Below are 12,574 nucleotides of genomic sequence, written 5' to 3' on the forward strand. Positions count from 1 at the left end.
TTCCTCTTGCTGTAGTGTTAATGTTAAACCCTAGTGATGAGTGAATGTTTCGGGAGAAGGTGTTATACAAGCAAAATTGTGTGCTTACAGAGTGCTTTCGGCGTGCACAATAAATGTTTCAGTCCCTGCGGCTACGTGTTTCGTGCCTGTGTGACAGCCGTAACACATGCAGGGATAGCCTATCGAACATCCACGAGACCTGCAGCCACAGAGACGCAAACATATGTCAAGCACACTGAAGTCACCTAGTTAGGCTTCTTTCACATTTACGTCGGTACGGGGCCGTCACAAAGTGTCGGCGTGACGTACGTTTGTGAGTTTGTGCATAACAGCGGACGCAGTACTTCAATGCGTCCGCTGCCCATTCTAAAGATGCAGGATGCAACGTACGAAAAAACGTTCCCTTGAAAGTTTTTTTCAAAACGACGGGCTGCCAAAACCCGACGCATCCAGTGGACGACGCATGCAACATATGGCCATACGTCGCAATGCGTCGCTAATGCAAGTCTATGGTGCAAAAACGCATCCTGCGGGCAACTTTGCAGGATGCGTTTTTTCTCCAAAACGACGCATTGTGACGGTTCCAAAACAACGGAAATGTGAAAGAGGCCTTAGCACACGAGCATGCCCGGATAATGCCTTATCTTATCACATTGGCTTATTATTATTAGGCTAAGTTCACACTAGGCATTTTTTATGCTAATTTTCAGCTACGTTTTACACTACCAGCAAAGCCTATGAGATTTCAGAAATCTCATGCATACAAGCTGGTTTTTTTTTATCAGTATTTTGTGCTTAGCATGGTTTTTTTTGGACACAGAGAATGTAACTTCTTTCAGGGTTTTCTCAGTTTTTCACGCCTTGACTTGAATGGGTGGTGAAAAAATGCAGAAAAAACGCGCAAAAAATCCAGGTGTCATGTTTTGCTGCATTTTTTGTGACAACCTCATTCTATGGAATAGAACTTTTTTTTGTTTTCAACACTGAACTGCATGCACGAGAGAAAAATCTAGCATACAAAAATGACCTAAAAAACGCTGCGAAGAACCCAAGAACAAACATTGAAGACATGCTTCTTTCCTGTCAAGATCAAATGAATGTATTGCTGCAGAGAAAAAAAAACTGAAAAAACGCCCAGTGTGAACTTACCGTTAGGCTGCCGTCACACTAGTAGTATTTGGTCAGTATTTTACATCAGTATTTGGAAGCCAAAACCAGGAGTGGGTGATAAATGCAGACGTGGTGCATGTTTCTATTATACTTTTCCTCTAATTGTTCCACTCCTGGTTTTGGCTTAAGGTACCGTCACACATAACGATATCGTTGCTTTTTGTGACGTAGCAACGATATCGTTAACGAAATCGTTATGTGTGACAGCGACCAACAATCAGGCCCCTGCTGGGAGATCGTTGGTCGCTGGGGAAAGTCCAGAACTTTATTTTGTCGCTGGATCTCCCGCTGACATCGCTGGATCGGCGTGTGTGACACCGATTCAGCGATGTCTTCACTGGTAACCAGGGTAAACATTGGGTTACTAAGCGCAGGGCCGCGCTTAGTAACCCGATGTTTACCCTGGTTACCAATGCAAAAGTAAAAAAAAAAAAAACACTACATACTTATATTCCTGTCACGTTCCTCAGTGTCAGCTTCCCTGCGTCCCCCAGTGTGAGGGCCGGCCGGCCGTAAAGCAGAGCACAGCAGTGACGTCACCGCTCTGCTTTCCGGCCAGTGCGCTTACACAGAGCAGGGAAGCTGAGGCCGGGGGACGCGACAGGAAGGTAAGTATGTAGTGTTTTTTTTTTTTTTTTACGTTTACGCTGGTAACCTGGGTAAACATCGGGTTACTAAGCGTGGCCTTGCGCTTAGTAACCCGATGTTTACCCTGGTTACCAGTGAAGACATCGCTGAATCGGTGTCACACACTCCGATTCAGCGATGTCTGCGGGAGATCCAGCGATGAAATAAAGTTCTGGACTTTCTGCTCCGACCAACGATGGCACAGCAGGGGCCTGATCGCTGCTGCCTGTCAAACTGAACGATATCGCTAGCCAGGACGCTGCAACATCACGGATCGCTAGCGATATCGTTCAGTGTGATGGTACCTTTAGACTACGCTAAGAAAAATATGTCCTCCTATTATAGTGTGGGGTCACTAGATCTAATCCCGACCATTGTACCTGATCAGGTGTGTGCTTTTGCAGAATGTTTTTTACCTTTTCTAGTTGCTTCTGCCTTGTCTCCCCTCACACTTTTCTCACAAACAGCAGGTGCTATTGAATCTTATAAGAGGATTTTCCATCTCGGGGATTATGGTGTCGGGATTAAGTCTTTCCAGATGACAAATACTTTTCCATGGGTTTGATGGATACATTTATTCACTTCTAGGAAAAAAGAAATCATTGATTGTCTGAAGCATTACCTTTTAGCTAGTTTATTTCTATCACTAATGATACTAGAAATGCTGAAGAGAATACTAGTCAATCACGGAATAAGGGGACTATGGAGCTTGCTGGTCCTATTCTCTAAAATTGGCCTGATAGGTTCCAAACGAAGATTGTCTATGCTGAAAATGATTTTTATATACCACCTTGTGTCCTGATTTCAGAGTTTTTAGGGCTATTTATCAATACATGCAGAATGGAGAAGTGTAACAGCAGGCGTTGTCTACCTTTGCAACCAAATTATTTTGTAATTCTCTAAAGCATCTAAAGTTAAAAATGAAGCATGTAGTCTTTGGTAGAACGTCTTATGTCTACAGCTCCTATGCCACCATATGCATCTCCATGGTAACCCACAACTAATAAACCCAGTGCAGTCATGGGGCCATCCAACTGTTGCTATGTTCTAACATAAGGTGGTTCGGTGACAGAGGGAAGAAAGTATGGTCGCAGGATCAGACTTCAGATTTCTGCACTGTCAGTTACCATGAAAACCTATAGCTGTACATCTCTTATAGACACAAAATGGGACATTTTTACTGGTGACTTCCTCCTGAAATAACTCTATTGCAAACGCACGCCGTCACATGTGTTAACGCGATGGCAAAAATACAAGACAATTTGGGCTCAATTTTAGCGCATCCGTTTAATGGATCTGTTAAATGGATTGCCCTAACGCAATGTGGACCTAGCTTAAGATATAAAATGCAGTCATAAGGCCCAAATCCATTTTTATTATTTTTCAGATTTTTTTAAAATAATTTTATGCAGTTCTGAAGTCATCAGTGTTCTGCTCGTGTTGTCTTATACAGTTGTGTGAAAAAGTGCCCCCTTCATGATTTTCTATTCTTTTGCATGTGTGTCACAAGTAAACGTTTCAGATCGCTAAACAAATTTAAATATTAGACAAAGATAACAGAAGTAAGCACAAAATGTAGTTTGGAACTCTGCCATGCAGGCCACGTTAGCCCAGTCTCTATCTTATGGTGGAGTCATGAACAATGACCTTAACTGAGGCAAGTGAGGTCTGCAGTTCTTTGGATGTTGTTGTGGGGTCTTTTGTGACCTCCTGGTTGTCATCGCTGCTCTCTTGTGGTAATTTTGGTCGGCTGGCCACTCGTGGAAAGGTTCACTACTGTTCCATTTTTTCTCCATGGGTGGATATTGCCTCCCACTGTGGTTTGCTGGAGTCTCCAAGCCTATGGCTTTATAACCTTTTCCAGACTGATGGATCTCAATTACTTTTTCTCCTTTTTTCCAGAATTTATTTGGATCATGGCATATCATCTAGCTTTTGAGTAACTGTTTGTTTGTCTACTTTACTTTGTCAGACAGGTCCTTAGGGATTCCTTGATTGAGGACAGTTGTACAGTAATCAGGCCTGGGTGTAGCTAAGGAATTTGAACTCTACTTCCCAAAGATGTGATAAACTACAGATAATAGTATGTTACAATACTATTCACATAGGTTGCCCCTTAGTAGAATACCCCTGAATTGGGGATATAAGTACCACCAGATACTAGAACCATAAATCACATGGTTTTGGTGATTATACTACACAGTAAATCCCAAAACAAGAGGTACTTTCTGAATAAAATATAGTTTATTACACAAAAATAAATAAAACATACATAGACATCAAATGACAAAAAGTAAACACAAAATCACAAAAAATAACAAAAAAGGGGTACAGAATCCACTAAAAAGAGGGACATAACCATAGGAGAACCACTAAATACTATAATACTGTGCTGATGTAAAGTAAAGAGAGGCAATATACCCCACTGATAGAAAAGATCATAGTCAATATGGACCATATGTTGTATCATGTATTCCTGTCTAAATTTTAGACCATCCTGTATTATGCAAGTGACACATATGGTACTCTAAGGGGGGAAGCCCCAATAACTAAAGTGGTAAATGCCGAAATCGGCATGAAAAGATGCACGTTACCCGCAGTGTGTAGTGTGGTCTCTCCTCGGCGTCACTCTGCCTAAGGAGGGGACAATCACTTTTCACACAGGCCCTGTAGTTTGGATTGTCCCTTAATAAGAAAGACCTTCATTTAAAAACTGCATTTTGTGTTTACTTGTGTTATCTTTGTCTATATTAAAATTTGTTTGGTGATCTGAAACATTTAAGTGTGACAAACATGCAAAAGAATCGGAAATCGTGAAGGGGACAAACACTTTTTCACACAACTGTATCTCTATGACTGCACTACAGTCCAGAACATTATCATTTATTAAATCCCTGTGTGAACTCATTAACTGAGGAACCGTAGACAGTATGGTTATTCTTTAAAAATGCCTGTGGTTAATGTTTATGCCTACTGGGCTTGTTGGGGCACATGGGCTGTCTGCCCTTAGTACAATGTCCTTTTGTTTAGGTTATGTCGAGTAGAAGTCTTAACGTATAGTTTTCAAATTGATATTGGAAGGCTAAAATCTCATCTTCAGTAAATCGTTCATATTTCTGTGACTGAGCGTCTCTAAATTTTAGGAGAAAAAGTTTTGTGATATATTTTGTTGTGTGCTTGCCACTAATCTTGCTAAGAAGGAATGTCCTCTCTGATAGTACCTCTATCTAGTATTTCTGATATTGTGAGAGGTACTATACTTTTTGTACAATGAAAGTTAGTAGACCACATTCAACTACATAGGTTGTTGTAGGCTAAGGGTATGTGTCCACGTTCAGGATTGCATCAGGATTTGGTCAGGATTTTATGGCAGTATTTGTAAGCCAAAACCAGGAGTGGGTGATAAATGCAGAAGTGGTGCATATGTTTCTATTATACTTTTCCTCTAATTGTTCCACTCCTGGTTTTGGCTTACAAATACTGACATAAAATCCTGACCAAATCCTGATGCAATCCTGAACGTGGACACATACCCTAAGGCCTCATGCAGAAGACCGCAATGCACAGTGTGGCCGCGGGTCACTGAAATGGAGCATTACGGCTTTATGTATTTCTATGAGGCGGTCATGCTCTGATTAGGAAGCCCATGGCCAGTTCGTGCATTGCGATCCAAAGTTGGACATATGTGCGTGGACGTCTTTGAGCTGTAAGATTGCCGTGTTAAGTAAATCATCATACGTACCCATTCAACCATTTGGCATTATGCTGTTGCAATAATTGTAAATAACTTGTGATTAAATATTCTGCTCAGATATGGTGTGAGCTTGGGTTTTGTCTTTGAGTCACCACAAGGCTGATAAAGAAAAGTTAACAGTTTTGTCAAGCTGCTGATAGAAATTGGACAGATGCAATTAGCAAGCAGCGGAGAACATCTTATCTAAAAAATGTGAAGAGCAGTGGTGTCATTAAATGTATGTATGTGCTAAATGTGTTCAATGAACAACCTACCACCAGACATGGTGAGCAACCTGCCGCCAGACATGGTGAGCAACCTGCCGCCAGACATGGTGAGCAACCTGCCGCCAGACATGGTGAGCAACCTGCCGCCAGACATGGTGAGCAACCTGCCGCCAGACATGGTGAGCAACCTGCCGCCAGACCAGGTAGTAGCCGAACCTGTATTACAGCTACGCCCAGTTCATTATGGTTATCTTTAAATATCAGATGTGGTTGAGGGTCTGTACTCTGTGATTTATAGAGGGTCATCCCCCACTGTTTTGACTTGTATATATTTGGTACCCTGATACCAATGTCACAATTTTCATAAAGTATGCCTGCACCTATCTAAACAGTAGGTCCTAAAACCTCCAGGGCGACGCATGCATCCCAACAGTACCCATTTATATTTTATCTGGTACTGCAGTAAGCGTTCTCATTGGTTGTGGGCTGTATAGGATTGAGCTTTTGCTGGGATGGTGCCACCTCCAGTTGAAGGTAGATTGCCAAAGCATTCATTGGGATGGGCATCTTCTTAGCAGGTGAGAACAATTTTGACTATGCATCTATTGATACCTTTTGTGGTGGACATATTTCCACATGTTATTACTGATTGTCTTCTGGGTAGTGTTTGTTACTTTTCCTCTTGAAGATAGGTTCACATGTTCCATTTTTTATGCGGTTTTTGCTACGAAAAAATGCAGCATTTTACTACACTTGCACAGGGAATTAAATTACTGTATGTTTTTAGAGCACCATTGATTCAATAATGGTGTACATGAAGAGGGGGTTAAATACAGGATACAAATATGAAATACGGTGACAAACTGAACAATGATAGACGGAATGGTCCAGAAAGGAGAGGGCCCTGCCCATACGGGCTTACAGTATACAAGATGAATACTTATATTTTTCCGTGCAGACTTGAAGCAGTTTCAGATCTGCAGCATCAATTAATTCCAATTCATGGGGAAAAAAATGCGTCCAAAACAAAGTCCTCAGCAAAAATGTGCTTATTTTACCCAGTATTTTTCTTGCCAACACTCCAGTATTTGGAACAGATTTTTCTGCTGCAAATACTGATTGTTCTCTCATACCCTTAGGCCATGTTCACAGGGTCAGTATTTTCTCAGTATTTTACATCGTTTGTGAGCCAAAACCAGGAGTGGAACAATCAGAGGAAAAGTATAATAGAAACATATGCACCACTTCTGCATTTATCACCCACTCGTAGTTTTGGCTTACAAATACTGAACGTATACTTGTACCTTTTGCAGTATCATATTTGTGGTGCCATTTACATCTAATTTACAGCCTGTCTACACCTGTCTATATTGCTACGTATTCTCTGGATTCTTAGGCACTCCATTGACCTATTGTCCTTTCATATTGTTATATACTGTCAGGTTATGTGCATAAACGCTGCGGTTTGGACGTTGCATTCTTGTGCAGCATCAAACCCGCAACGTCCAGATGTTACACCATAGTGTGTGGGATTCCAAGAAATCCCATGTCCACAGACGCCCACGGCTCACCCATGGAGACAGACATGCGTTGCATCTCCAGATCGCAGCATGTCTGTTTCACCCATACAATGTATTGGACGCGGTGAATCCGGACGGTTCTGTGAACACATGCAGATTCACCTGCGTTCAATAGACAGTAGCGCTTTGGAAGCAGCGAACATACATTGCATCCAAAGCACTGCCAGTTCTGGATTGTCGGCACATACTTACTGTTGTTGTTTTCCATTCCCTATACAAATCCTCTTAGTGATGGAACCAAATTTTGGAAATCTGACCAGTGTCACTTTTATATGGTAATAACTCTGGAATGCGTCAACAAATCCCAGTGATTTTGAGGTTTTTTTTTTTGTGACACATTATACTTTATGATAATGGTACATTTAGGTAAATATGTTTTGTGTTTATGTATAAAAAAAATATCAGAAATTTGAGAAAAATTAAAAAAAAAATTGCAATTTTCACTTTGAATGATTATCCCTTTAATCCAGATAGTCATACCGTAGCAAAACATTAATAAATAACATTTCGCACATGTCGGCTTTACATCAGCACCATTTGCAAAATGTTCTTTTATTTTGTTGGCATTTTAGGAGGTTTAAAAATGTAGCAGTATTTTTTCATTTTTTTCAAGGAAATTTACAAAATTTATTTTTTTTAGGGACCTATCCATGTCTGAAGTGACATTAGGGGTCCCATATGTTGGGAAACCCCCAAAAGTGATACCATTTTAAAAGCAGCACCCCCTGACATATTGAAAACTGCTGTCAGGTAGTTTATTAACCCTTCAGGTGATTTTCAGGAATTAATGCAAAGTGGCATGACAGAAATGAAAATGTGGATTTTTACCACCTAAATGTCGTTGCCTTCTGAACAGGTTGCTATAGCCAGGAGACTCTAAGGCCGCTACTTGGCTATGAATTACCATGGCAAACATCAGGACCACACAATCATGATCTGAGGGTACCACTTGGGATAAAGAGGAAGCCCCCACATTCTGTTAACTATTAATATGATGTAGTCACTATTGACAGCAGCATCTAAGGGGTTAAACAGATTTGGACGGGACCAACACTGATAGTGACTGACTGCAGCAAGTTGTCGGCTATAGTGTACAGCCGACAGCTGCTGGATTGTCACCTGTATGGGGAGGCTATTCTTATATCTCAGGTCAGTTAAAAGATGCATTGGCTGTCATTAAGGGGATATATATATATTGGCCTCAAATGTTTTTTACGTTTCTATATTTTATTTCACCTACTGAGTGCGATCTTGCTTCCTTTTGCTGTTTTTGATGCTGTTTTGCAGTGTATGACCCATGTTTTTAATCTTGCTCTTGGTGTTTAATAAAGTGTGTGTAATATATATGTTTGTGCGTGTGATTGTGTTATTAATATAATATTTCTTACATTTGTCTATTTTTTTTATATGCTACCTAATCTGTAAAAATGTCTTTTTTTATTTTTTTTTATTTTAGAATGTTTTACCTCTTAAGACACTGACCTCTAAAAATAAAGGTGAACTCCAGGACTAGAATATGGTTGGCCTATACTTAGAATGGACTTTTTAAGGGCCCTGTGACATAATTCATGCTCTGTCAGCAAGAATCTGAGGCCGGCTCCCTCACTACAAACATTTATGTTTTACTCTAACGTGCAGGATCATATTTGTGAAACACCTAGCTGGAAAAGGGTGGAGGCCACTAGGTGTGGAGGTATGTCCCTGCCCCGATCACACTGACTGACAGGGCTCTCCATATGCACACATAAAGGAGGAACCTGTCTGTCTAGTTTAGCAGGGGAGGAGAAGCTGCCAGGGATATACCGTACATCTGCCACTATTTGGCTCATTTTCAGACCCATTTTGAGTTATGTTTTTCTTTTAAACTAACACACGTATTTAAAGGCAGCACAATGGCTCAGTGGTTGGCAGCGTTGGGGTCAATGAGTCAAATCCCACCAAGGATAACATCTACAAGGCATTTTTATGCTCTCCCTGTGTCTGTGAGTTTTTTCCCCACACTCCAAAGAGCTACTGATGGGGAATTTAGATTGTGAGCCTCAATAGTGACCGTGATAATTCCTGTGAAGTGCCGTGGAATTAATGGCAAAAATATACAAAGTAATGAGGAAGTTGGTCTTTGATTCATGTCTCCCATCATTCAGGCTGTATTACTCATGAGAAAGGGTCCTTTTCAGTGGTTGGAGTAATGCGCACACACACATGCATCCTTTACTGTCCTACACACGAGGTTGTAATAATGCCTGTGAGCACCATTTTACCGTTGTGCACTGAGCAGTACAGTGCGTCTGCCTGCTAGGGTATAGCCAGCAATAGCGCTGCTTACTGGCAGCCAATGGTCAGTATTGAGTAAGGAGCTTATTCCTGCAAAGACAATGGACCTGGAGTGGCAAAGTGCTGGGAAACCTCTGTAGCTTCCACATAGGCACAGCTATCCTGCCTCTTGTGGTGCTGCTGGAGTTAACCTTAGGGTACCGTCACACTAAACGATTTACCTACGATCACGACCAGCGATACGACCTGGCCGTGATCGTAGGTAAATCGTAGTGTGGTCGCTGGGGAGCTGTCACACAGACAGCTCTCCAGCGACCAACGATCCCGAGGTCCCCGGGTAACCAGGGTAAACATCGGGTTACTAAGCGCAGGACCGCGCTTAGGAACCCGATGTTTACCCTGGTTACCAGCGTAAAAAAAAACAAACAGCACATACTTACATTCCGGTATCTGTCCCTTGCCGTCTGCTTCCCGCACTCAGTGACTGCCGGCCGTAAAGTGAAAGCACAGCACAGCGGTGACGTCACCGCTGTGCTCTGCTTTCACTTTACGGCCGGCAGTCAGTGAGTGCGGGAAGCAGACGGCAAGGGACCTGACGGACACCGGAATGTAAGTATGTGCTGTTTGTTTTTTTTTACATTTACGCTGGTAACCAGGGTAAACATCGGGTTCCTAAGCGCGGCCCTGCGCTTAGGAACCCGATGTTTACCCTGGTTACAAGCGAACACATCGCTAGATCGCATCGCTAGATCGGTGTCACACACACCGATCTAGCGATGACAGCGGGAGATCCAGCGACGAAAGAAAGTTCCATACGATCTGCTACGACGTACGATTCTCAGCAGGATCCCTGATCGCTGCTGCGTGTGAGACACAGCGATATCGTAACGATATCGCTGGAACGTCACGAATCGTACCGTCGTAGCGATCGAAATGGCAGTGTGTGACGGTACCCTAAGTCATCTGAACCCACTGACCTCTGCAGGATCGGCTAACGGTCTAACATGTATAGGCTCACCGAGGAAGTGGTCTATTTCATTTCCTCAACCCATCCTTTTGTTCTCTGGGAGATAAGCCACCACTGGAGGATTCTGAAAGAAGACAGGAGTCCGGCGGCGGCTCTCATAGAGAACACAAGAGTAGTGATGAGCGAGTGTACTCGTTGCTCGGGTTTTCACGAGCACGCTCGGGTGACCTCCGAGTATTTGTTAGTGGTCAGAGATTGTTTTCATCTTGGCAGCTGAATGATTTACAGCTACTAGCCAGGCTGAGTACATGTGGGGGTTGCCTGGTTGCTAGGGAATCCCCACATGTAATCAAGCTGGCTAATAGCTGTAAATCATGCTGCTGTGGCGATGAAAACGTAATCTCCGAGCAGTCATAAACACTCGGAGGTCACATAAGCGTGCTCAGGGAAAACCCGATCAACAAGTACACTCGCTCATCACTACACAGGAGCTCTCAGCTGAGCCAAGCATTCCTGTGTATGGAGGAGTCAGGGGAGATGGCTGTCTGCCAAGCAATCATTTGGCCAACGGCCGTCTGTGTATCTGAGACTTTAGTTCTGGGCTGCTGAATGGTCATCAGAAGAAGTAGATGTGAATTCTGCCTGGTTGGTAGTGCATACTTGTGGTTGATGTGCCAATAAATTCCTTGAGGAAGCCACCTCCTGTGGTGACACTCATGGGGTCCTGATTCCCATGATGCTTTTCCTATGTGCCAGTTCACATCGGTGACTCTGCACATGGCACTTTATTGCATAGTGTTACTGCTGAGCTTTTATAGTCACCCGACACTGCACTATATGTGTATTATTGCCTGTCGCCTCTCCATCATTGAATATTAAAGGACATCACTTTAGGGGTAATGTCTATTCATTATATTTACATGTGTCTATTGGTTATCATGACTGTTATATCCTATTAAGCTTCTGGCTTAATAAGTATATTTTAAATAATTTTTTTTGTCTTGTAATGTAACCTATTGTGGTTGTTACATAATCAACATTTAAATTTAGGAAGCGCCAAAGATCTTTTACACATGTCTGTCTTTCTCCTTTTCTATTTTCTATGCATGGAGGCATTGTTGTAAGGTTCCATACATTTATTAGCAAGCTCTTATGTATACAATTGTATTACAAAATTAAGGTACAGCAAATTACATACTCCCCCTCAACTAAAAATACGCCTGAAAAATGCTAAAAGGAATTTTTGTGCTGTGGTAACATATACGCGGTGCGATCATTGCTCCTTTTAATGTTAAATTAAAGAAATTGGTTGAAATATGGCTTCAGCATGCCCACTGATCAGCTAATTAAAGATGACCAAATCTTCATTTTTCCCAAGCATAGCTCTCTACATATCCTGTAGTGGTTGTGTCTGGTTCTGTAGCTATTTACCATTTACTTGCATTGGATTACTAAGATGCAGTACCAGGTACAGCCAGTGCAAATGTATGGAGTTATAAATGGTAAGCAAATGAAGAGATGACAGCGCTCCTTTTAAGTGAAACTTTTTTATTATATAATAGATTTATTTCCTTTTATGACTTTTAGTTGGTTAACTGGAATTACTTACACGTATATTTCTTTCTTTTTTTATTTTTAGGCCTCCATGCAAAATGAATATAATTCGAGAGAACAAGGATCTAGCCTGTTTCTATACAACAAAACATTCCTGGAGGGGGAAGTAAGTTATTTCAGTGACCATAATTGGTAGCAATTCTGTAATGTGTCATCTTAACCTGAAGCAGTAATGTTAACAGACAGTGATCAGAGGCCTTATTTGAAGGCTTTTATCTCCACCTCACACCTTTATGTTGCTGTCATATATTTGACAGCACATCCTTAAGCACTAGACTTCTCTAAAAGGGAACCTGTCCCCTGATGCATGCTGTTCAACCCATGGGCAGCATGAATCAGACCCACCTGGCATTTCAGAGAAATATATTTTAAACATCTGACA

At 41.9% G+C, this 12,574-nt stretch overlaps 1 protein-coding gene across 4 annotated transcripts in view; it reads left to right on the forward strand.

Moving 5' to 3' along the window:
* DNAJC13 (DnaJ heat shock protein family (Hsp40) member C13) overlaps positions 1-12,574 on the forward strand; it is a 248,732-nt gene that overhangs the window by 65,497 nt on the left and 170,661 nt on the right. For all 4 annotated transcript variants that reach the window (XM_069730085.1, XM_069730086.1, XM_069730087.1 and 1 more), the window contains exon 2: positions 12,218-12,298. In XM_069730085.1, coding sequence (XP_069586186.1) covers positions 12,218-12,298 — 81 coding nt within the window. The remainder of the gene's footprint in view (positions 1-12,217; positions 12,299-12,574) is intronic.

This window comes from Ranitomeya imitator, chromosome 6 (genome assembly GCF_032444005.1).
Source record: "Ranitomeya imitator isolate aRanImi1 chromosome 6, aRanImi1.pri, whole genome shotgun sequence".
Classification (NCBI taxonomy): domain Eukaryota; kingdom Metazoa; phylum Chordata; class Amphibia; order Anura; family Dendrobatidae; genus Ranitomeya; species Ranitomeya imitator.